The sequence below is a fragment of the Heloderma suspectum genome, chromosome 13, assembly GCF_057233095.1.
Source record: "Heloderma suspectum isolate Gila_16-S chromosome 13, 16-S_ref, whole genome shotgun sequence".
Taxonomy (NCBI): Eukaryota; Metazoa; Chordata; class Lepidosauria; order Squamata; family Helodermatidae; genus Heloderma; species Heloderma suspectum.
Window position 1 is genome coordinate 20,982,697 of NC_139470.1, and position 25,706 is coordinate 21,008,402.

The window sequence follows — 25,706 nt, forward strand, 5'->3', positions numbered from 1 at the left end:
TAGGGTTCAGCACTTCGGCGAGCTCCTTTAGAGTTCTGGCTGGTTCTGACTAACATCCAGAATGGATTCACAGCTCCACTGAGCAAAATTCACTCCTCATACTGGCCCGGGGAAAGGAAGACCCCGGAGTTCAGCCTCCCACAGCCTGGTCTATTCTATTGCCCTCCCCCACCCCAAACACACATATCTCTCCTTGAAAAATCTCAGCCTCAGAAGAGGACAAGGTGCGGACTTTCTGTTCATAGTATTAATTCCCCAAAGTTTATAAGAGGATGCGTGTTTTTAAAAAAGAAAATAGAAAGAAAACTAAACCCAACTTCCAGATGTACAGAGCTTTTCTGGTCCCTACGTTTCCATGACAATAATGATGTCAGCCAGTGAGAATGTCAAAAGTCAGCCACTGACAGTGAAGACGCAGAAAACAAGATGCAGGGGAATTATTTTTTCCATTTTTGTGAAAAGCAGGAGCGACGGGAACTATAGCCGAATTAGCATCATGTTTAAAATAGCATTACTGCTTAAAGGTCGTGTGTTGGAATTTGGAGCGTCTGTAACTGAGTGAGGTTCCAGCGCGCCAGAAAGGGTCCCATGATGGTGGTGGTGGTGTCCTGGGTGACCGACAGAAGCAAAACAAACCAACAAAATCAGCCCTCAAGCAAAGTTATGGCCTTTACTTTCTCCCAGAAGCCAAGGAGCAAACGTATGAAAGACAAGCAAGCGAAGTAAACTATGGAAGGCGAGTAAGAGGAGACATGATAGAGGTGTACAAACTTATGTACAGTGTGGAGGAAGTTACTTTTTTCTCCCTTCCTCAAAAGACTAGAACCCATTGGGGTCATCCCATGAAGCTGATTGGTGGGAGATTCAGGACAGATGAAAGGAAGGACTTCTTTGCACAGGACACAGTTAAACTATGGAATTCACTACCACAGGATGTCGTGATGGCCACCAATATGGATGGCTTTGAAAGGGGAATGGACAAATTCGTGGAGGAGAAGGCTATCAATGGCTATGAGTTCTGATGGCTATATGCTGCCTCCAGTATCAGAGACAGTATGCCTGGGTACACCAGTTGCTGGGGAACTTGGGCGGGAGGGTGCTGTTGCACTCATGTCCTGCTTGTGGGTTTCCTGAGGGCAGCTGGTTGGCCACTGTGTGAACAGAATGCTGGACTAGATGGACCCTTGGTCTGATCCAGCAGGGCTCTTCTTATGTTCTTATATTCTTAACCTCCACCCGGGTCTCAAAATGGATTCCACACACACCCTGCCCATGTGCCTGCTACTGACCAAAACAGGAACAGCGCACACACCGAAGCCCAACATTCATGCAACTGTCAATTGCATGGGTGGGTAATGTCTCATTTGGCCCTGAAATAAACTTTGAAGTTTATCTGGGGTATAGGGATTGGCAGTGCATGTAAGGCTCTTTGCTCTAGATGGATACCCCACAGGATGGCATTATCTCATGAGCTGCAGTTGATCCTCCAAACAAGCATTGGTTGTTAGCTGGCCTTGAAGAAGTTGTGTGTGTGTGTGTGTGTGGTTGATGGGAAGAACATAGGGTGGCCGTGTGTCCTCTTTTACAGAGGAGAGTTCCCCATTTGAAGGGCTGACAGAGGAGCATCCTCTATTTGAAGGGCTGTCCAGCCCAATTTTGGCTGAAAGATTGATGATGATGGACCGTAAATACAGTTGTCCATCGACAGTTCACCCCTGGACAGCAGACTGAATAGGCAAGCACCTGGTCACCTGATCACAGTCTCCCACCGCCCCCCCCCCACCGCCACCTTGATGGGATTTCTATTTCTAAATTTGCATCTATACCTATAAATTAGCATATTCAACCTATATGCACATCTGTCCTATCTTTTTTTGGTGATACAGGTCCTTTCTTTCACAATTCATCAGTGGCCACCCCAGGCACAAATCGATCTGAGTCCTCATTCTTTTCTGAGCCCTGGGAACATGTCTACTCTTAGAGGAAGGCATGAGGCCTAAATCAGTGGCAGAGATGGAGGATTAAGTGCCTTCTTGGGTCTCTAGGGGTGTGTGTGTTTTCTTGGCACTGATTATCACCAGGCGTTCCCCTCTGTATTGGCGAGACCTGTACCAACTACATATTAGAACCTTGCAAATAGCCACCCCCAATATTGACCAAAGCATTTATCACCTTATCAGCTGTGGCCAAAAAGGGCAGGTTGGTTTTTATTTATTTATTTTTGCTTTACTTGTGCATGCACTAAAAGAGAGAGAAGGGAAATGGAAGCACAACTCCAGGATTCATTTAATGAGCTGTTTGTACATTCTTGCTTGTTAGATTGGCTGTGGCTAGAAGTGAGTCAGAGAGGAGAAACTCTGATTTCTAATGAAGGGGGATTTAAGTTTGATTCCTTTTGCCAGCCAGGAGGTGCAACTTGATGATCATGGTGGCCTTTTTCAGTTCTGTGATCCGGTTGTCATATTTACTAATGGCAAACCTATTCTCTGACTGCCTATTTTTATGTAGCCAAAAATGGCACCTGACCATCTTTGCACAAAAGGGGAGGTATCGGTTGACAAGGAGGAATGCCAACGTTTGTTCTTTATTACATTTATTTGTTACATTTACATTGTTTGCAGAACTGCAACAAAAATTTGTGGGGGGGGGGAGGAGCCCCCAAACTGGCGAATGAAGACTGAGCATGCTCAGTGGTCACAGGATGCTAAGTGTGTTCGGTGGGAGGGGGAAGAAACAGAAAATGTGGGGAATGGAATGGAATCTTCTGGAAAGGGGCATGGCTGGCTGGAACCCGTACCAGGAACACTCCACACTGCAACGTTTTGTTGCAGGTCCCAGTCCCACCTGTGTTACTAACATGCTAACAGCAGGGCGAAGTGAGCCAAAACCCCTCAAACAGAAATCAGTAAATCCAAACGATACAGTAAAAAGAGGCCAAGAGACTATATTGACACTTCAAGTATGGCACATCATCATAGCCTCCACTGAGCCTTTCAATCCAGCAGCCATTCCATCCTGGCTTTGGTTGTCACCCCTAGAGCAATGGCGGCTGATGTCAATGGGGCTGTGAATCTGCTCCAGGTTTCAGTCAGAACCAGTTAGAACTCAAAGGGAGCTATCCAAGGTGCTGAACCCTATCCCCCGAATAGGCTCAGCGCCTTGGATAGTTCCTTTAGAGTTCTGCGTGAAGGCCAGAAGGCCCCACTGACATTGGTGCCACCAGCCTCCACTGCCCTATCATAGCAGCTTCAGGAGAGGTAAGATCTACATTAGGAAAACTGCTGCAGGAGAAGGGTTAACTCCTCCCAATAAACGCCAAAGCCCCCCTCCTCCTGCAGCTGCTTTCAAGTAAGGGTGGGCATATGCTTTGGCCCTGACTGACTTGACACAAACATAGTACAAGAAATAGTAGCCAAACTAACAAATACCTGGGGGGGGGGAGGTATATATACACACCTGTCTTCCCCAACCTGGTCCCTTTCAGATGTGTTGGAATAAAGGTCCCATCATCCCTGCCAGCATGGCTATGCTGGCTGAGGACAATGGGAGTTGTAGTCCAAAACATCTGGAGGGCACCCAGTTGGGGAAACTTGAGTGTTGAGGAAACCAGGTTGGGGAAACTGGGGGGGGGGGTCGAATGTCAGGCCTGCGGGCCAAATCCAGCCCTCAGGTTTGCCAGTGTCAAGGTGGACACTGAGCCCATAGAATCCCAGAGTAGTTCTGATTTGGAGGAAGAGCAGTCGCTCCTGGGAGAGGAGCACACCCCTTTTTCCCAGGGCCCGCAGCTGACAGAGATTCCTCCCACCAACATTCCTAGATTAGAAAGCAGTCCAGGGAGTGACCCAGCACCAATAGCAGACTGGTTGGATGCGCGGCGCAGACGCAGAGAGCAGCGCCAAATGGGGAGCGCGGAAAGGAGGCGTAGCGCCCGGTTGGCGCTCAAAGAACAGTTGCGCCCAGAGGATCCAAGGGAAAAGGGGAGGGACTCTCCCTAGTCCTTATATTCAGGGGTCTGCCAGTAATTGCCTTTCAAACGGGGACCAACTGTTCCAGCTTAGGGCGTAGGGATGCTGCTGCTCAGATCTAGTTGCTACCTGTAGAGTTGTAAGTTGTTAAAGAAGAATAAAGCTTTGAAAAGAATCCCTTTGTCTGCGTCTGGACTTGGCTACTGGATTAGACTGAGAGAGCCCTCCAAGGAGCCCTTGACAGCCAGATGGCCACACTCCCTCCCCTAACCCCACCCCTTTCCCCTGGCTGCAGTCCAGAGAAGGGGCCAAGCTAGACATGATGTTAATTGCTTGAATGCAACTGACATGCACATATTTTGTAATGTGCATAGCAGGGGCAGGAGAGTCTGAACAGCCTCAGGACCCTGGCTGGGGGGCCAGGAGTGAGAGTTTAACTCCTCTCTTCCCACCACAGTCCAAACAAAAACCACCAGTTTGAAGCTGCTGTTTACATTTCAAGGGAAGCCCTCCATTGGCACCAAGGAGAGCTTCCCTTGAAATGCAAATAGCAACTTTGGATTTTCCAGAACAAGCTGTTTCCTTCCCAGCATTTTGTATCAGGGCCAAACTGCAGGCTACATAGGAGATGTGTGAACAATCTCCGGACGGGTTCCTCCTTTCTAAAAGAAAGACATGAAATGGAATGAAGTCATCCTTGTTGCATGCCGACCGCATTCGTTTGATGTAAGAGATTTCTTGTGATCTGCATCTTGTCATTGGCTGAGCTGCTGTGACATCACAGAATGCTCACGAACATTCTAACTGTTGAGGGGGGGGGAATCCGTTGGGCAGTGTTGCTGCTGTGGAAGATTCACTAGGGAAAGAAAGGGGCTATGTGCTACGGGGGAGCTGGAGGGAGAGAGGCCGGAAAAGCAGGAAAGCTGATGGCCAAGGGGTCATTCGGTTGTGGATATGGTGGCAGAAAGGGAATTTGGAAAACCTCACTAGGGGCATGGAAGAGGCATGGAGAGCAAAGAGGCACTAATTTTCACCTTCAGACTCTAAGTCAGATTTTTCAGTTATCTACTGCCAGTAGATAAAGCAAAAGGAACGCTAGAGTTGGACCACTGTTCCCCAACCTGGTGCCCTCCAGATGTGTTGGGCTACAACTCCCAGCATGGCTATCTGCGCGATGCTGGGAGTTGTAGCCCAACACATCTGGAAGGAACCAGTTGGGGAAGGCTGGCTTGGATGCATCTGTCCCTTTCACAAGTGTGCACTGGGTATGCTCAAGGACTTTGTTCAGTCTGCATTTTCAAGCGACCTGACTAGATTTGCATTTCCTGGATTAATGCATGCAAACAAATGCAGCCATCCTTTGGGTTTTGTGCTTCTCTGAATTTTGCAGTGTGGTTCTCAGCTTTAAAAAGTGTGCCGGGTTTTGGAGGGCCCTTGGGCAAGATACCCTCAAGGGCCCCCTCCCTCAGTGGATCTGTCTTCTCGCCACTGTGATCACCAGCTGCTCTTGCTCATCCTCTTTCTCATCCTTGCTCCCACCTGCTTGCTTGACCTGCAGAGATCCAGGGAGCAAGCAGTCTGTGGCATCTCCCGCTCCTCCTTCTCACCACCCCCATCATCTGGGCCAGAGCAATAGGTGCATAAGTATGCCTACCCTTGACGCCAGACCTGGATACTATGAACCTTGACTTCATGTGTGCGTGTGCGTGCGTGCGTGCGTGCGTGCAATCTGCTCTTCAGGCAGAAAACCATTGTGGGTCAGAGCTAGAAAGTTCTGGTCAGATGGTATCTGTCATAAACCACCTATCAAAACAATATCAACCTGGATAAGAGGGGCAAATCTGAAAGTGATTCATAGGTGGCATCTCACACCAGTAAAATGGCACTGCGTAATAGTAGCCTCTCTCCTAAGTGTTGAAGAAGTTGTACTATCCACTGGACACTGTAGCATATGTGGCGTACATGCCAAACTTCAACAATATTGGGATTCTGTATTCAAGCTTTTATCAGCTATAAATGATAAAGTCATAGTTCTAAGACCCCCAACTAGCATTTCTCCATCTTCCAACCAAAAAGACCTTCTGAGACTACCACTGGGAGCAGCTAGAAGGGTGATTGCAGTAAGAACATAAGAGGAGCTCTGCTGCATCAGACCAAGGGCCCATCTAGTCCTGCATTCCGTTCACACAGTGGCCGACCAGCTGGATGGGGAACATCTGTAGGATATGCAATTACAGGGTGGTTTGCAAGAATTTGCCAAATGGCAGCAGGCAGCAGCTGACAAACAAATGCAACAAGTAAGAATTTCTAGAGTGGTAATTAAGAAAGATTTATTCATTGAACACTGGTTCCCTTTCACGTCGTGGATCAATAATGAAACAACCATTCCCGGAACAACTGTAGGTTACTCTTTATTCTGGAGAGACATTCTTGCTTAGAAGTAGAATGGGATATTACCATGTAAGAGCATAAGAAGAGCCCTGCTGGATCAGACCAAGGGTCCATCTAGTCCTGCATTCCGTTCACACAGTGGCCAACCAGCTGGATGGGGAACATCTGTAGGATATGCAATTAATGGGTGGTTTGCAAGAATTTGCCAAATGGCAGCAGGCAACAAACGCAACAAATAAGAGTCTCTAGAGTGGTAATTAAGAAAGATTTATTTGTTATAAACTGGTTCCCTTTCATATTGTGTGTTGATAATGAAACAACTGTTCCTGGAACAAATTAGGTCACTCTTCATTCTGGAGAGACATTCTTACTTAGAAGTAGAATGGGATATTACCATGTAAGAACATAAGAAGAGCCCTGCTGCATCAGACCAAGGGTCCATCTAGTCCAGCATTCTGTTCACACAGTGGCCAACCAGCTGCCCACAGGAAAGGAAACCTACAAGCAGGACAGGCATGCAACAGCACCCTCCCGCCCATATTCCCCAGCAACTGGTGTACATCGGCATCCTGCCTCTGATACTGGAGGTAGCACAATGTATGATGTATATTGGCACATGTTCCTATACAAACAGTCCTATTGGTAGCAAACGTATTCAAGCCTTTGTAATAATTGCAAAGAACCTTTTGCATGTGAAATTTTGTTTTGTAAATTTCTTGCTGTTGCATACCATATTAAATACAACAACAACTAATAATAATAATAATAATAATAATAATAATAATAATAATAATAATATGTTTAGGTCACTAACAAAAGGCTTATCTGTCTTCTCTTGGTAGTCACTTCAGATCAAATTGAGAATCTGCACCGGAGATTCAAGCAGCTGAGTGGGGACCAGCCAACCATTCGGTAAAGTATTTCCAATTCCTTGTCTTCTTAATTGTTAGCTTCTTTACTAAGTCATAGGGAATGCATTCTCTTGAGTTTGGGTCCTTATGTAGCCAAAAGAGCACCACCCATTTGCACAAGCAGCAGGCCCAGGGGCAGCCTGAGCTGCGCAGAAGTGCAAAACATCTTTAGGAAAAAAACAAACCCCAGAGAGCCTTGGGAGCCCCCCAAACAGCCCTATGAGGACAAGGGGTGGAGTTGGGCCTGCACCTTGGGTGGAAGTCAGAGATCCCGTACCCCTCCCCCCCATGACTACCCAGAGAGTGGCAGGCGATGAGGACAGCAGAAGCAAACTCCCATTTTATTCCTGTAGTCAGGATGGTGCTATGATTTGAGTGAGCTTCAAATGCAGAACTGCACATGCTCAGAGTATCTCTTTTCTGAAGCAGGGTTAGCAAACATTCTAACATATGCAGAAGCATTTGTAAAGCATGGAGTGGTGGGAGTGGGGGAGAGAAATGTTAGTTCTGTGCTTCACAGTTAAAGTAATACACAAGGCTGTATAAAGCCCCTGCCCTCCCTAGGATCATTAACTCCAGGGTCTAGATTTACTTAGTTCCACTGGTGATGAGGACTAAGTATCAGTGAGCATGGAATGCTAGATGAGTGTTGGGTGAGGGTGGGGGGATGGAATATAATATCCTGAAAGAGGCCATGGCTATCCAGGAGCACTCTGTGCTGCAACATTTTGTTGCAGGTCCCCATTTGTTACTTTTATTAGGGCACATGCTGCAACCCCTCTCTCTGCCCCTTGGTCTTTATAACTAATTAATGCTACTTAACATCTACATAGTGCTTTTAAAATACTAGGAATATAGGAAGTTGTCACTGGTCTATCCAGCTCAGTATTTTCTACACCAGGGGTGGGTAGGAAATAGATCTCCAGGTGTTTTGGACTTCAACTCCCAACATTCCTGCCCATTGACCATGCTGGCAGGGGCTTCTGGGAGTAGTAGTCCAAAACATCTGGAGATCTGCCTTATGCCCACCCCTGGTCTACACCATTTTCCCCCAGCCTGGTGTGCTTTAGATGCATCAGACTGCAACTCCCATCATTTTCAGCCCATGTCATTATAGGAGCTGAAGTCCAACACATCTGGAGGGCACCGTGGTGGGGAAGGATGGCCTTCACAGCAGTTCTCCAGTGTCTCAGACAGGCGACTTTTCCACCCCTATCTGCAGAAGGCATGGACTGAACCTGGGACTTCCTGCAGGCAAAGCATGTGTTCTATGGCTCTAAGTGCTTTCTATACGCCAGAGGTCCCCAACATGGTGCCCAATGTGGCACCCACAAAACTTAAACAAAAATATGTTTGGATGTGGCCAGTGCACAGTGAGAGCGTTGGACTGGGAGCCGGGAGATCCGGGTTCTAGTCCCCACTCGGCCATGGAAGCTCACTGGGTGACTTTGGGCCAGTCACAGACTCACAGCCCAACCCACCTCACAGGGTCGTTACTGGTTTGAAGATAAAATGGAGAGGAGGGGGATAATGTAAGCTGCCTTGGGAACCTTCCAAGAGGACAAAAGGTGGGATATAAATGCAATAACCAAATAAATAAATAAATAATTCCCCCCATTTTTAAAATACACATACATGGATTTGTATATCTCTGTAGCAATGAATACAATTGAAATTCATGCCACTTCCTAGCAGTTACTCATAGACTTCAGCAAAAGCAGGCCACATATTGAAGTAAGTATCAGTTTGAAGGTGGTGTCTATATGCCACCCGCTCAAATATTGAAAGCGTTGTAAGGTCCTCAATCCTTTGCATGACAGAAGGTGAGTGTTTATCCTTCCAACATTGTAATATCAGTCTTTTAGCTGTCAAAAGGATGCAGATAATCCATTTACGCTGACCGTTTTTAAAAATTTCCATGAAGCAGGTAAATAATTTAAAAGACCATGTACATCACTGAATATTAAAGACTATTCCAGTGCAAAATCTATCTGTGTAAGAATAACCTCCTGTGTTATAATAAATAACCTCCAGTGTAATAATAACCTCCTGGGTAAATAGCCTCCTGTGTAATAATAACCTCCTGGGTAAGTAGCTTCCTGTGTAATAATAACCTCCTGGATAAATAACCTCTGGTGTAATAATAACGTCCTGGGTAAATAGCCTCCAGTGTAGTAATAACCTCCTAGGTAAATAGCCTCTGGTGTAATAATAACCTCCTGGGTAAATAGCCTCCGGTGAAGTAATAACCTCCTGGGTAAATAGCCTCCGGTGTAATAATAACCTCCTGGGTAAATAACCCCCTGTGTGTAATAATAACCTCCTGGGTAAATAGCCTCTGGTGTAGTAATAACCTCCTGGGTAATAGCCTCCGGTGTAGTAATAACCTCCTGGGTAAATAGCCTCTGGTGTAATAATAACCTCCTGGGTAAATAACCCCCTGTGTGTAATAATAACCTCCTGGGTAAATAACCCCCTGTGTGTAATAATAACCTCCTGGGTAAATAACCCCCTGTGTGTAATAATAACCTCCTGGGTAAATAGCCTCCTGTGTGTAATAATATCCTCCTGGGTAAATAGCCTCCTGTGTGTAATAATAACCACCTGTGTAATAAATTTATTTGTGTAACAATAACCTCCTCCCAAAAAGGAGCAACTACTGGACATTGCCAAAACTTATGTTTAAAAGGTTTAGCTGTATTGCACCATCAGCAATTAGCTGAATTAGACAATCCCTTGTTAAAGAGACGTTGCAGTGCTCAACAGACATGAAATAAACGTTTTTGCTGAATAAGACGCAGCCTAAGATCCATAGATGAGACAGCTAGATGCCAAAGCAGCGATCCAGTGATTAGGCATTTTGTGGTGGTACCCACAGCTGTTTCTCAAATTCCCAAATGTGCCCACAGGTACAAAAAGGTTGGGGACCCCTGCTATATACTATCTTATTGTAAGCCTTACAACAACCCTGTAAAGAAGGCCAGTATTGTTATCCCAATATTTTGGGTCAGGGGCTGAGGCTGAGAGGCAGAGACAGAGACAGAGACTGAATCACTTCGCTAATGCCAGTAGCTTCATAGCAGAGGCAAAACTTGAACCAGGCTCAGCCTCTCAAAGCCAACAGTGAGAAGGGAATAGAAACTGGAAATGGAATTTGATCTCGTTTGTTGGTGGTGTAGCATTTAGAGCATCAAGAGTAGGGCTGGGGAAACCCAAGTTCAAATCGCCATCCAGCCATGAAGCTCGTTGTGTGACTTTGGGCTAGTCCCTCTTTCACTGCCTAACCTACCTCACAGGGCTGTTGTGCGGGTGGGGACGAGGGGACAACATACAATGCCTTGGAGGCAAATTGGGATATAAATGAAATAAATAAAAATTATATTTGACTTTATTTTTAAAACTCAGGGTAGCTTAGGTTGAAATGGAAAACAGGGTCATTGCAGAGAATGGCATTCTTGTGTTGCACTCTCCTTCTCTTCCTCTGCATTGTGTAGTAGATAATGTATAGATAATGATTGGCCCAAAGTCACCAAGTGAACCTGGGTAGCTCCAGTTCTAGTCGACACTCCAACCCAGGCGTGGGCAATACGTGGCCTTCCAGATGTTCTTGGATTCCAACTCACAATCGCCATAGCTGGCATGGCTATTGGTCAGGGACGATGCGACATGTTAGTCCCAGAACCCCTGGAGGGTCACAGGTTCCCCCCCCCCGCTGCCCTGAACTAACATGTGGGTGTAATGTGGAATCATAGAATCATAGGGTTGGAAGGGGCCTACAAGGCCATCAAGTCCAACCCCCGGCTCAGTGCAGGATTGAGCAGGGAGACTGCAGTCTCCAGTGGAGACTGGTCCTGATCCAGATTTGTCTCTGAGGTTTCTTCCTGGGCTGGAGCAGCTGGTTGTCCAGCCAGACAGTGGCTTGCTAATCAATTGCCTGCTCCTGCCCTGTTCTCTCTCTCTCTCTTAATGAAATTTTGTTCTCGCAGGCAATGTGTTTTTTTGCAAGAAGGCTGCTCTAATGGAAACCCAGATCATTATCTCCAGTGCACAGTCCTTTTTATCCATTCAAAATGTGCTGCTTCGAAAGAGGAGTCGAGGCATCATGGTCTGGAGAAGGATGGCTTCTCTGTCATCTGCCTGAAGCAAGAACAGCTGTTCCTTAATCCACTGTTGGTCCAGAGAGCCAATTGTGCATGGAATTCCAGCTGTGCAAACAAACAAAACCTCCTGCAAAAAAAATGTGGGGGAGCCTAGAGATGCATGAAACCCAGGACTGTCTCCAGGAATTGGAGGGCCCTTGAGCAAGACACCCCCAACGGGCCCCCTTCCCCTGTGAGTCTATCTTCTCCCCACCATTGCCACCAGCTGCTCTAACTGCTTATCCTCTTTTTCATCATTGCCACTGCTTGCTTGCCTGACAGGCAGAGAGACCATGAGCAAGTCGGCCGCGGCATCTGCTGCTTCTCCTTCTCACCACCGCTGTTGTCTGGGCCAGAGCGAGAGGCAGGTGAACAAGCAGGATGCAAGGGTGGAGAGGAGGAGCAAGCAGGGACTCTTGCCAGTGGGCCCCTAATGGGGTCTGGGCCCTCAGCAGGTGCCTGACCATGCCAGCCCTTAACACCGGTCCTGATGCAAACACTGGAGGGGGACAGGGGCTCTTTTCTACCAGACTCCAGCTGGTGGATCTCAGGCTTCTAGTGAAAACAACCACCCCAAAGTAACTCCCACAGACCTTATTTATTCGTGTCAGAAGCATCACAATGAAAAAACATACTATCACACATAACATTTAAAATATAAAATGCAGAAGTTAAAATATATAGAAATTAGACAAATCTCGCCCCCAAACTAGCAACATGAATTGTGTTCTGTCGCGCTGTCATAAGGTCCTCATGTGTACATTGGTCAGGGCCCAAAGGGCAAGTATACGTATGTGTTGTCTGCAAGTCTCCGCAGTGGCAAAGGGCAGAGATCACCGGATAACCCCATTTATTCAAAGTGTCTCTAGATCTTGTTACACCTGTACGCAGTCTATTCAATGATTTCCAAACTTCCCAGCTTTCATCGAAAACCGGGTGCCAGCTCCTCTTCTGGTTTCCTCCAGTGTTGATTCTTTGTATTCAAGTCCCACAGACCTGAAGTTTGCTCTCTGCACACCAGAGACGGTAGCAGAAACGTCCTAGCAGTATGAGCTATTTGACGGTGGAATTGTCTGTCTTGGGAGGTGGTGGACTCTCTTTCACTGGAGGTTTTTAAAGCAGAGGTCCAACAGAGCCAACTGTCAGTTGCATCCTGCATTGCAGATCCTGCACTGAACAGGGGGGTCGGACTAGATGATCCTCAAGCGCCCTTTCAACTCTATAATTCTATGATGTATCCACTCTCCACTCTGAGATTTCACTGTCCGAGACCGTGAGGTGGGGGCTGAGCCCTGCAAACTGAAAACAACTTGAGCAACTCACACCAACAAAATTTTATTCATTTATTCATTCTTTTAAAATGCTTATATGCTGCCGTTCAGGTCAAAGCCCTCCCAAGGTGGCTTACAAAAGATAATGAAAACTGTATTTTTTTTAATACAAAATTAAAAATCCAATCACACACAAAAAACGAGCCAGCAAGCAGTTTAAAACCCAACTCCCAACACTTTTAAGGGTGTAATCCTATGCATGTTTAGACAGGAAAAGAATGTCCTACAACTCCCAGCATTCCCTAGCTAGTTACGCTGGCTGGGGCATGCTGGGAGTTATAGGCCTTTGTTCTGTCTAAATATACATAGGATTGCATCTTAAGTGCACGATCCTATGCTTGTAGACAGACAAAACCCCTACAACTCCCAGCATTCCCCAGCCAGTATAACTAGCTAGGGAATGCTGGGAGTTGTAGGACATTCTTTTTCTGTCTAAACATGCATAGGATTACACCCTAAGATAATGTTTTTAAGGTCCTTTTAAAAACTAACAAAGGGGCTCTATGTACTCCTATTGAGCAGCCATCCTACAAAGACAAAAAATGGGACAAAAGAGGGATAGTGATTTAGCAGTAGGATTACCAGAGAAGACCCGAGTTGTTGTTTTCCCCCCAGTAGTTGCAAGGAAACATCACAAAGAGTTGAAATTGAGGGAGGTTTGTCCCTCACTGAATGTAATGTACAGATAGAGGATAGAGCCCCAAACTTTCAAACATGCATCTCTTCTTCTTCTCCTTCTCCTTCTTCACATCAAAATATAAAATGCATTATTGCAATACCATTAAAATCCAGTGATCAATTTGGATTCCTTTTACACAAAATCCAGTTACAAGAATTACCTGTCAGATTCCATCAGGCTTGCAACATAAAAATAACCACAGTTCATTCGTTCTCTCTCTCACACACACACACACACGGACACACACGCGCGCACACACACACAGGGGTGGAGAACCTCTGGCCCTGGGGCCAAATTCAGCCCAACTGGAGTCCCAGTCCTGCCATCTGGGGTTCCCCAGATGTCCTCACTCCCTTTACATGTCCCCACCGCTTTTCTCTGGCAACCAATTTTGGTGCTTTCACGGCTTTTGTGCTGTCCACCCCACCCCACCCCACCCATTCTTACAATCTTGAAATGCCTTTTCTAAGGATTAGTTACGCAGTAAGAGCTTTCAGTTAAACTATGCTGGCATGTGGGGGGCTCATCCCTTTTGCCTTTAGCCCCATCCACCACTGAAATGTGGCCCCGAGAGCTTCTCCGAAATGGAATGTGGATCTCAGGCTAAACGAGGCTCAACAGCCCTGCTGGGAACTGGGGAGAGGTAACGCCCTGTGTGCGTGTACGCACATGCATACACACTCAAATTACAAATAAAATCGCCAGAAATGTGTGTTTTAATAATCCATTTTGGATTTTGATGTTTAGGAGGCCGGGCGGGGGGACTGTTTTGCAAATGGTGGCGCCCAACTTCTCTCTGTATCACTATAGTTTGATTCCTGGTTCGAAGGATTATACCTCCTTTGGTTTCTGTTTCTCCTCCCGCTCAGCCAACTGCCCTTTGCCATGCCAAAAGCTGACCTTTCTGCAGGAAATTCACAGAGAGTCACAGTATGGGCAAATGAGCATCACTTCAAGGTGGCAGACGCGATGTCCTGCAGGGAGGCAGGCAGGAGGCCGCTTTCACAGCTGTCAGGGCAACTGGACAGAGGCACCCGCCATCCTTTGTTTGCAAAAGAACATTGCAGACATCAGGGATGAGTCACCAAGGGTGAGAAGCCAGATTTCAGCCCCAATCCAGTGAAACTCCAGACCACGAGTGCTAAAAGATCCACATTCTCGTATCTTCTCTGAACCTCCGCCAAAATCTAGCACAAAACTTTGGCATAGGTTCGGAGGAGATATGAGAATGTGGATTTTTTGCTTTGGCCAGGCCCCACCTAAGTGTATGTCATTTTCATGCTTTTGGTGGTGGCACAGAAATTGGGATTTGTGGCATAAAACTAGCATAAAATTTTGGCACAGGTTTGGAGGTGATATGACAATATTTGATTTTGGTGGAAGCACCTTGGTGGAAAGGTGGAAGCACTTCGAAAAGAATGCCATGATTACTCGAAGCCAACATGGATTTGTCAAAAACAAGTCCTGCCAGACAAATCTGATCTCATTTTTTGATCAAGTAACCTCCCTTGTAGACCGTGGGAATGCTGTAGACATCATATACCTCGACTTCAGCAAAGCTTTCGACAGTGCCCCATGATATCCTGATGAGCAAACTAGCTCAAAGTGGGCTAGAGGAAACAACGATCCGGTGGATCCACAGTTGGCTACAGAATTGGACTCAGAGTGCTTATCAATGGGACCTTCTCAAACTGGGGAGAGGTAACAAGTGGGGTACCTCAGGGCTCAGTCCTGGGCCCAGTGCTCTTGAACATTTTTATTAATGACTTGGATGAGGAGGTGCAGGGAATGCTGATCAAATTTGCAGATGACACAAAATTGGGTGGGATAGCTAATACTTTGGAAGACAGAAACAAAATTCAAAGTGATCTGGATAGACTGGAGCGCTGGGCAGAAAACAACAGAATGACATTTAATAGGGATAAATGCCAAGTTCTGCACCTAGGAAAAAGAAAACAAATGCACAGTTACAAGATGAGGGATATGTGGCTCAACAACACTACAAGCGAGAAAGATCTTGGAATTGTTGTCCATGACAAGCTGAATATGAGCCAACAATGTGATGTGGCTGTAAAAAAGGCAAATGCTATTTTGGGGTGCATTAATAGAAGCATAACTTCCAAATCCCGGGAAGTACTAGTTCCCCTCTACTCAGCACTGGTTAGGCCTCATCTGGAGTACTGTGTCCAGTTCTGGGCACCACACTTTAAGAAGGATGCAGACAAACTGGAGAGGGTTCAGAGGAGGGCAACCAAGATGATCAGGGGACTGGAAACAAAGCCCTATGAAGAGAGACTGAAAGAACTGGGAATGTTTAGCCTTGAGAAGACTGAGGGGAGATATGATAGCACTCTTCAAGTACTTGAAAGATTGTCACAGAGAAGGCCAGGATCTCTTCTTGATCATCCCAGAGTGCAGGACACGGAATAATGGGCTCAAGTTATGGGAAGCCAGATTCCGGCTGAACATCAGGAAAAACTTCCTGTTAGAGCAATACGACAATGGAACCAATTCCCTAGGAAGGTGGTGCGCTCTCCCACACTGGAGGCATTCAAGATGAGGCTGGACAGCCATCTGTCTGGGATGCTCTGACTTGCATTGAGCAGGGGGTTGGACTTGATGGCCTTGTAGACCCCTTCCAACCTTACTATTCTATGATTCTATGATTTTGTGTGAGCATTGCAGAGGGGCGTAAAGGGGATAATGGAGGTGATTGCAGGGAGGCCTTCCCTGAGGCAGTCCCAGGCATAAAGGGCAGCAAGGAAAATAAGTGGAGTCATTTCAGGGAGCATAAGAACATAAGAAGAGCCCTGCTGGATCAGACCAAGGGCCCATCTTGTCCGGCATTATGTTCAAATAGTGGCCAACCAGCTGCTCACAGGAAACCCACAAGCAGGACATGAGTGCAATAGCACCCCCCTGCCCATGTTCCCCAGCAACTGGTGTCCATACACATACTGCCTCTATACTGGAGGTGGCATAAAGCCATCAGGACTAGTAGCCATAGATAGTCTTAGCCTCCATGAATTTGTCCAATCCCCCTCTAAAGCCATCCAAACTGGTGGCCATCACTGCAACTTGTGGAAGATAGTTTCCATAGTTTCACTCTGTGCTGTGTGACCAAGTCCTTCCTTTTATCTGTCCTGAATCTCCTTCCAGTCAGCTTCATGGGGTGACCCCAGTGGGTTCTAGTCTTCTGAGAGAGGGAGAAAAATGTCTCCCTATCCACATTCTCCACACCATGCATAATTTTGTGCACCTCTATGATGTCTCCCCTCACTCGCTTTTTTTCTAAGCCAAACAATCCCAGCCATTGCAACCATTCCTCATAGGGGCGATGTTCCAGCCCTTTGATTATTTTAGTTGCCCTTTGGGGATCTAGGGTAGACCGGAAACCAGTGAAGGGGTTCAGAATGCACACAGTGTGTTGTAGGCTGTGTGTGTCAGCATGGGATTTATTTATTTATTACATTTCTATCCTGCCCAACAGCTGAGCCTCTCTGGGCAGTTCACAACGATTAAAACCATACAATACAATACAATACAATACAATGATAAGACCTAATATAAAACTTAAAAGTTTAAAAGCAGCATGTAAAACCAAAGTAAAACCCAACAGCAGTTACAGCCCAGGGAAAGCCTGGATGAAAAGGTGCATTTTTAGGAGTTAGGTGGGCAATCCTGATTTGTGTAGAGTTGTCGTGAGCCTGGGATCTTCTGAATGCAAAACATCACAGACCCTGCCACAGACCTCTATGTCTCCAGTCTTGGAGGGACCGTTGTTTTGTCTTGGTGAAGTTTCTCACTCTCTTATGCTTTCTGTCTCTACAGCAAGGAGAACTTTGATCGCATCCCTGACTTGGAGTTCAATCCAATTAGGTCCAAAATCGTCCAGGCCTTTTTTGACAAGAGGTAAAAAGTGGTGGGAAATTCATCTCCTTGGGGTAATCCTTTATAATAATAACAGCTGCTACTCTCTCCAAGCAACCTCTAGATCCATGAGCTATTTTGAAACATACACTTTAAAATGTCAAGGGTGGATTTCACAAACTTCTTTGTAAATATCTATGTAACACACATATGTTCTGCCAAAAAGCTGGGATTTGGTGGCCTTACATAATGGCACCCAAACGTTGGCAGTTTCCACCAGACACCTGCATTGCCATCTTAGGTGCCACCTAAGCCTTGTCTTATTTTCATGAGATTTTAGCAGTATTTAAAATGTTTTGAGCTTCAGTTTTTATCCTGCTACTTGCAGTTATATTTTTTATTTTGATACAGGGGCTTTGGTTCTTTCCCTGTCTTCCCATCTCAGTTTGGAAAGCAGGGATTCCAACCTGGACCATGAGGGGAAAAAATCCAAAATTCACAGTTGGGAAATACCACAATATTGTGCAAGCGTTTGAGTTTTCCAGAACTTGTCATCATAAGGCTAAGGGGGGAGGGGGGAAGACGGCGGAAGAACAGAAAAGTCCCCCAAATAAACCAAAGTTATGACCATCAGGTCTGCAGTTTAGACCCAAACAGGAGATTCAAGACTGAATGAATCATTCTGTGGTAGGTGTTGTAAGATATCAGGTAACATCTAGCATTCTGGAACAAAGAAGGAATGGCTCTCATTTCTGAAAACTTAAAGGCTGGCTGTAACTCAGATCTGGAGCAGATTTGGGACTACCTAGAACAGAAAATTACTATCCTGTTGTCTCCACAAAATTGTGAAAAATATAAAATAACACAATTGCCTGCTTCTGGCATTTCCCCCAACTCACAACCCTGTCCTGCAGAATGCACCCACAGATGGCAATGCCACACCTATAAAGATTTCTTCTTCTAAAGATTGTTTCGTAGCACTTGTCCATTTTACTATTCGTAAGTTGCTTTGTGTGTGTGTGTGTGTGTGTGTGTGTTTTAAACAGAAAGGTGGAGTCGATATAACAGATGGATGTGTAATGTATTGCATATTTAGATGGATTTGCTTCATAAGCTATCTTAATGACGTTTGTCAAAAGGCGGCGCTAAACATTCTGTAAATTAAGACGCTGGGTGGAACACCCTCACATGAAATGTGGGAGTCTTTCCCCCCCACTTTTAAGTGAGGCTGTCTTTGCAAACTCACTTTTCTAGGCTGCTGCGGGACAGCAACTGATGTGGGTAGAAAATCTGGTAGTAAATTCTTTTGTGTCTACAGGAACCTGCAAGAAGAATCCGAGGGGCTGGTGGATGAGATCAACTTTGAGGACTTCCTGACTATTATGTCCAATTTCAGACCCATTGAGATGAACATGAATGAAGAGCAGCTCGATCGCTTCAGGAAACAGAAGCTGAAATGTAAGTGGAGGGTCAAGCCTGTGGTTTTCAGGGGGGGTTGGGAGAGGGACTGGTTGGGGTACCTTAGGCACTCCTCATGCAGTACACCATGCATTAAAGGCATTGACCTGGTTCACACAACATGCCAAGCCAGAGTACGTGTTGAGCCGTGGGTGGTTGTGCTGCGTGAGCCCAGCTTGGCTAACAAGTCATAGTTTGTTAACCACGTACTCCGGCTTGTGGTGTCCTGTGAGCCCAGCCAATAAGTAGGTGCGAAGTATCCCTTGAAGCTATCCTCTTCACCCATATCTGCTCAAGTGTGTGCGCTCCCATCTCCCAGTGTAATAGGTGGCCTTTCAGTTTTTCTATCTTTGATTTTTAAGTCATCCCATCTGTTGCAAACCCTTGGTGCGAGGTGCATTGATAAGGATCGTGAATGGCTGAAATATTTATATCCTGCCTGTTAATCGCAAAGATGCCTGATGCAGCTAACAAATATAAACATCCAAGATCACAATAAAACCATACATGGTCAGCAAATGAAAGTCACAGGATTTCTGTATTTAATACGATAAATGCTTACAGAATAGCGATGCATCTGGGATGCATGTTCAAGAAAAGGCACTTTTTGCAACCTTCTCAGGGACTCTTCTTGATGAAGGATGTGAAGGTGCAGGTAAGAATGTAAGAAGGGCCATGCTGGATCAGACCAAAGGCCTATCTAGTTCAGCATCCTGTTTCCTGCAGTGGCCAACCAGATGCCCTTGGGAAGTCCACAAGTAGGGCATGGGATCAACAGGCCTCTCCCATCATTGCCCCCCTCCCCAACACCTCATATTTAGAGGCATACTGCTGCTGGACCTGGAGGTTTTATCATGGCCGAAGAAAAATAAGCAATCAGGAAAGAACTACAAATCTTACAGACAAATGTCAATATTGCAGCAATAAAATCATTTATAAAACAGCTAAAAATGGCAAACAATAATGTTAAATGATTGCCCTTGTAATTTGAGACTGAAGTTTTAGCAGGGTCGTGATGTTTTGTCTGTCCTTATAACCCTTGTGCATTATTTTGAAGTTGGTTCACTTTCTGTTCACTAATTGACTTTTACCTGCACCTGTCGTTGTGCATTTTTAGCTATTTTACTGTTAAAATATTCATGATGTCTATATGAATATAGCCAGTATTCTATATTATCAAAGTATCAGAGGCAGTATGCCTATGTATGCCAGTTGCTGAGGAACATAATATAATGTTGACATTTGTGGGTGAAATCTGTAGTTTTCTTCCTGATCTCTTATTTCCCTCCAGTTTCAATTGGACAAGAAATGATCTCTCTGGCTTGACCTTGGGCACTATCGTGGCCGTCAGCTATGATCCATGCATTTGTCTGAGACTGAAATCCTATACTGATTTACCTGATAGTAAGCCCTTTTGAACTTAAAGGGGCTCACTTCTGAGTGGACATTATAGGATTTTGCTGTAAATCCCCTTTAAATTTAATGGGTGTGCTCTGAAAATCAACAATGCATGGTGACTGGGGAATTAAAGTGACACAGAATTGGACACCCTTCCTTTGAATTGTTGAAGCGGGGATATTTAATGCAGGTCTGCCATGCGCGTGTGCTTGAGCCGCAATCCCAAGCCCTCTTACTACAGGAGTAAGCGCTATTAGACACAATGGAACTTACTTCTGAGCACACATGCATCGGATTGTGCTGTTGGTGGCATCGCTCTCAAGCCAAGGATGCCCTGTCTGACCCTGCTGGTTTTCGTCTTGTGTCTCCTAGTCCTCTTCCACATGTATGATGCGGACAGTGATGGGAAGATCACTCTCCAGGAGTACAGGAATGTAACGTATCATTTTGGCCTCCTGCTCTCCCAAATTGCACTCCGCATGACCCGCTGCTGCTGCATCAACTGGTTTTGCTTGCTTCTCCCTGCCAGGTGGTGCAAGAGATGCTCTCAAGGAACCCACACCTGGATAAGGAGTCGGTGAGGTCGATAGCAGATGGAGCCATGATGGAGGCTGCCAGCATCTGCGTGGGACAAATGGTAGGATGAGCTTTAGCCTCAAGCGGTGGGCCGTGGTGCCCACTGCAGGGGCTGTTGTAACATCTTCGTATGGCACCTAGGAAACCTGGGGAGCTGTATAAATAACAAGGAGGATGTAACATTCTGCACTTGCCCGCCTGGGGTGAGGCTTGCATAGAAGATGTCTGGATCCAAGCTGCAGTGTCTCCCCACACCTTCTCAAACGCCTCGTCCTTGCTTTGTAGGCATGTCCGCTCTCAAAGTAACGTTTTTCTTCTCTAATTTCAGGAGCCAGACCAAGTGTACGAGGGAATCACGTTTGAGGACTTCCTTAAGGTTGGGACGGGTCCTTGTGTTTTCACTTGGTTGTGGTGGTGAAGGCCAACCGGGGGGATGGGATGGCACACAGCCCTCCCCCTATATATATATATATATGTGTGTGTGTGTATGTGACGTTGATTTCCAAAAGCGCAGATGTGAAATTGTTGAAAAAGACGTAAGTGGAGGATTGTAGCACGTTTCTAACACACAGTTCGCAAACAACCCACAAGAGACTGGGTGGCGGAGTGGTTAGAGTGTTGGACTGGAAGTAAGGAGACCCAGGTTCAAGTCTCCACTCATTCAGGAGGCCTACTGGGTGACCATGGGCTAATCACTCTCTCTCAGCCTAAACTACCCTCTAGGGTGGTTGTGAGGAAATGGGTGGGATTAAAAAAACATGTAATAACAAGAGAGATTACAGCAGGGGTGGAGAATATATGTCCCTACGGATGTTGCTGGACTCCAGCTGGAAGTGATTTTCCAGTGACATCTGAACAGCCACACGCTCCCCATCTCTGGGTTACAGGGTTGGAAAGTACAATAACTGCTTAGTAAGCGTAAAAGGCTTGTGATCCCAGTCCAGCATTCCCCAACCTGGTGCCCTCCAGATGTTTTGGATGGCAACTCCAATGATTTCTGAACTTTGGCTACGCTGGCTAGGGCTAACGGAAGTTGAAGTCTAAAACATCTGGAGGACACGAAGGTGTGGAAGGCTTAGTTACTGAACAGATATTCAGCCTAGGGACTTGTTCACGTACAACAGAATAAGGCAGTACGCATGTCAAGATGGTAGTCTGGGCTATGCTGCTTCAGACTGCAGGTAGAGGTGTGTGTGTCACATCTTGAATACACCTCCATGTTACACACTAGCTGAAAATAGAAAATGAGCACAGCCTGCGAAGGGCCCTGTTAACTCCTGTTCCTATCTAGAGGGAGCTTATGTGGAGCATCAAAACTAGGACCCCCCCAGTTTACAGCGGAACAGTTCGTTCTACCAGAAATGGCAGCTGGTCTCTCAGCTGAGTTGATGAAATAGGCCGTCACTCCACTGCTCCCTCTGTGGAATGGCGTTCTCCCCTGCCTGTGCAAATCTTCACTCTCATACAAAGACACCTGCACCCTCCTCCAATTTCTAGGTAACGGGCTAATTCCGATTTCCCTAGAATACCAGTAACTGAAGTATCCCTTGCATTAATCATGTTCTTGCCACATGCCTCTCCCCTCCATTTCTAGCTTGTGACATATCATCGTCATCATCATTTCTACACCACCCATAGACGGTTTACAGAAATTAAAACATTAAAATATAACGTGCAACGTTTAAAAGCCATTCACATAAAACGATATACACAAAGACAACATATAACTAAAAACAACTTTGAACAGTCAGTCAAAATGAAAGGCAGAGCCAGGACTGATTAAAAACTCATCATGTGCTGCCAAATGCCTGAGAGAAGAGGACGGTCTTAACCTGGTGCCGAGAAGGCAACAATGTTGGTCTGACGTATTATTTATTAACTGCATTTATAGCCCACATATCCTTCCAGGAGCTCAAAGTGGTGTAGATGGTTCCTTCCCCTTTTTATACTCATAAGAACCCTATGTGGCAAGGCTGAAAGATGGTCACTGGCCCAAGGTCACCCACAGAGCTTCATGGCTGAATGGGGTTTTGAACCCAGCTCTCTGGCCCTAGTCAGACACTCTCTTACCACTACACTACACTGCCTCTTGGGGGTTTGCAATCTTTCTCTGGTGTTTGGGGGTGGAGGTGTTCTTATGTTGGGGGTGGGGGGAGAGAAGCGTGGGCTCAGGCTTCCCCAACCCGGTGCACTCCAGAGGTTTGGGACTTCAACTCCCAGCAGCCCTAGCCACCATGAGCAATGGACAGGAGGGCTGGGAATTGTAGTCCAAAAGATTGGAAGGCAACATGTTGGGGAAGGCTGAGTCAGCTTGTTTTGGTCTCTGAGCCTGCAGCACCAATTTTAGAAAATATTTTATGTATTACATTTTAAACCCTGCCCTTGTCTACATTATCCTTACAACAATCCTTTGAGGTTGGTTTGATGGAGAGAGTGAGTGGACTAAAGTCGCCCAATGAGCATCATGGGAGATCTGAAGACAGGTCTCTCTAGTACCCATCCAACACTGACCCTCAGCAGAATAGCAGCAGGGACCTCTATGTACAGGGGTTGGGGCTATGGAAAGCAAGTCCCATCAGGAAAGGTTGAAGGACCTGGATATATTTAGCCTGGAGAAGACTCAACAGGGGACATAGCAGCCCTCTTCAAATACTTGAAGGCTGACACACTGTTCCCTGCTGCTGGCCCAGAGGCTCAAGTCAAACAGCAGGTAGATTTTGGTGGACCATTAAGAGAAACGTCTTCACAGTAAGAGTAGTTTGACAGTGAAACCAATTACTTAGGGAGATGGTGGGCTCTCCCTCACTGGAAGGCCTTCAAGCAGAGGCTGTACAGCCATCTGTTTGGGCTGTGGCTCAGTGGTGGAGCCCCTGCTTTGCAGGCAGAAGGTCCCAGGGTCGATCCCCAGCATCTCCAGGCAGGGCTGGAAAAATTCCTGCCTGAAACCCTGGAGAGCCAGTCAGTGCCGATAACACTGGGCTAGATGGACCAATGGTCTGCCCCAATATAAGGCAGCATCCTGTATTCCTAACTCTGGCTTTCCTGCATTGAACAGGGGGCTAGACTAGATGGCCTAGAACCCAAGGATTCCAAGTTCCTGCGTAGCATGTACCAGATCTGCAGATGATCTGCAACCTAGCTTTGTTTGGCCCACCACCGATGAAGGGCTCCAGCATGGCTCGAAAACCACATGGGCCACAGGCACACCGGCTGCATGACTAGACCCTGTCCTTCAACTCTGTCTGCTTTTGTTTCCTCCAATGACAGATATGGGAAGGAATAGATATCGAGACCAAGATGCATGTCCGCTTCCTAACCATGGAGCCCATTGCGATTTGCTACTGACCAAAGAGAAGTTGGAACTGAGATGTCGGTGCCTTTGGAGAGACCTGGGACAAAATGTCAGGTGGTCGATACGGGTATACGGGGGAATTGCACCTCCCAGACCTACTGAGAAACAGAGCAATTTATTCCACTCTTTTGTCAGTCCTCAGAGGTGATATGTCTGGCCTAGCTTTACAGACTCTCTCTTCATGAGTCTATATATGAAGCCTCAAATCATCAATAAAAGCAGGTTCTGTTTTTAATTTTGGAAAGAGCATGTTCATTCCTACTATTTTGAATCTTCCAGTCTTGTTCTTCCTTGTTGATCTGCTTCAGTCTGTGGTACCCAGTAGCCAACTTGAATAGCACCAGATATTCCTGTTCTGCTGATCCAAACAAACAGACCGCCTTGCAATTAAGATGGATGCCTAACCCGTCGGAAACCTTAAATGATTGCCTTTACAAATATTTAAACTACATTACACATCTTATACACATCTACTCAAACGTTAGCCCCACTGAGCTACATGGGATTTGTTGTTGTTGTTGTTCAGTCGTGTCCAACTCTTCGGGACCCCATGGACCACAGCACACCAGGCCTTCCTGTCCTGCGCTCTCTCCCGGAGTGTGCTCAAGTCCACACATGTGTGTGTGTCCGTGTGCGCAGATGTGTGTGTGTATAAATACAGCTGTTGTTTATACACACACACACTCGTGTGTCTATGTACATGTATCTGTAAATGGGTAGTATCCAGTGATAGTCCTATGTAGCGTAGACCCACTTAAATGAATGGGAATTAAGTTTACTCATGACTAAGTTAAGTCTCATTCATTTCAATGTGTCTACCCCACACAGGATGAAGCTTAGATATTATCCTATGTATGTATATATTTATATGATATATATGTGTGTATATACATGAGATATATATGTGTGTGTGTATGCGTGCATATATACATACACGCTCTCTCTCTCTCTCTCTCTCACACACACACACACACACACACAAATAAATAGACAAAGCAACTAAACAGTGATGCAATGAGGCAGTCCTTGGATCCCTGAGGTATGCGAACAACCACAATAAGAACCTATATTTCTAATAAAACAATTGGCAAAACAGGAATAAATGTATATTCTTTCATTTGTATCAAACATTTTGGCATCCACCTTCATTGGTGAAAGTCATGAAGGCAGAAGCCAAAACGTGTGATAAAAATTATTCCTGTTTTGCCAATTGTTTTATTAGAAATATACATGCGTGCGCACACGCATATACATACACAAATACAACATATGTTAATACATGTATGCATTTGTGTATGCGTGTATATACACACACACACACACGTACGTACGTACGTATGTACGTACGTACGTTTGTTAGCTGCTCCAGGAGCCGTTTTGGCTGAGGAATGGGATAAAAACACTTCGAAGTACAATCAGTAAAAGCAAGACAGTCCCTGCCCACAGGTTTGTAAGATTAAAAGACATAACACAAAACAAAAAAGTGATGGGGAGGGAAGAGGAAAAAAGCAAGCAGATACGTCCGCATGTATCTATATCTACAGCATATCTATATCAATCTGTACCATCTGTACACACTTCCTTCCCCTCCCTCTATTCCCTCTCCCCGGAGAAAGCATGCATCCTGTTTATTGCA

At 45.9% G+C, this 25,706-nt stretch overlaps 1 protein-coding gene across 1 annotated transcript in view; it reads left to right on the plus strand.

Moving 5' to 3' along the window:
• Nucleotides 1-24,314, plus strand: part of TESC (tescalcin) — a 48,664-nt gene extending 24,350 nt beyond the window's left edge. Inside the window, exons 2-8 of the mRNA XM_084819674.1 lie at nucleotides 7,199-7,268; nucleotides 17,248-17,328; nucleotides 18,605-18,744; nucleotides 20,515-20,576; nucleotides 20,672-20,779; nucleotides 21,047-21,094; nucleotides 23,986-24,314. Coding sequence (XP_084675800.1) covers nucleotides 7,199-7,268; nucleotides 17,248-17,328; nucleotides 18,605-18,744; nucleotides 20,515-20,576; nucleotides 20,672-20,779; nucleotides 21,047-21,094; nucleotides 23,986-24,063 — 587 coding nt within the window. The 3' untranslated portion in view covers nucleotides 24,064-24,314. The remainder of the gene's footprint in view (nucleotides 1-7,198; nucleotides 7,269-17,247; nucleotides 17,329-18,604; nucleotides 18,745-20,514; nucleotides 20,577-20,671; nucleotides 20,780-21,046; nucleotides 21,095-23,985) is intronic.
• The last annotated feature ends 1,392 nt before the right edge of the window (nucleotides 24,315-25,706 follow it).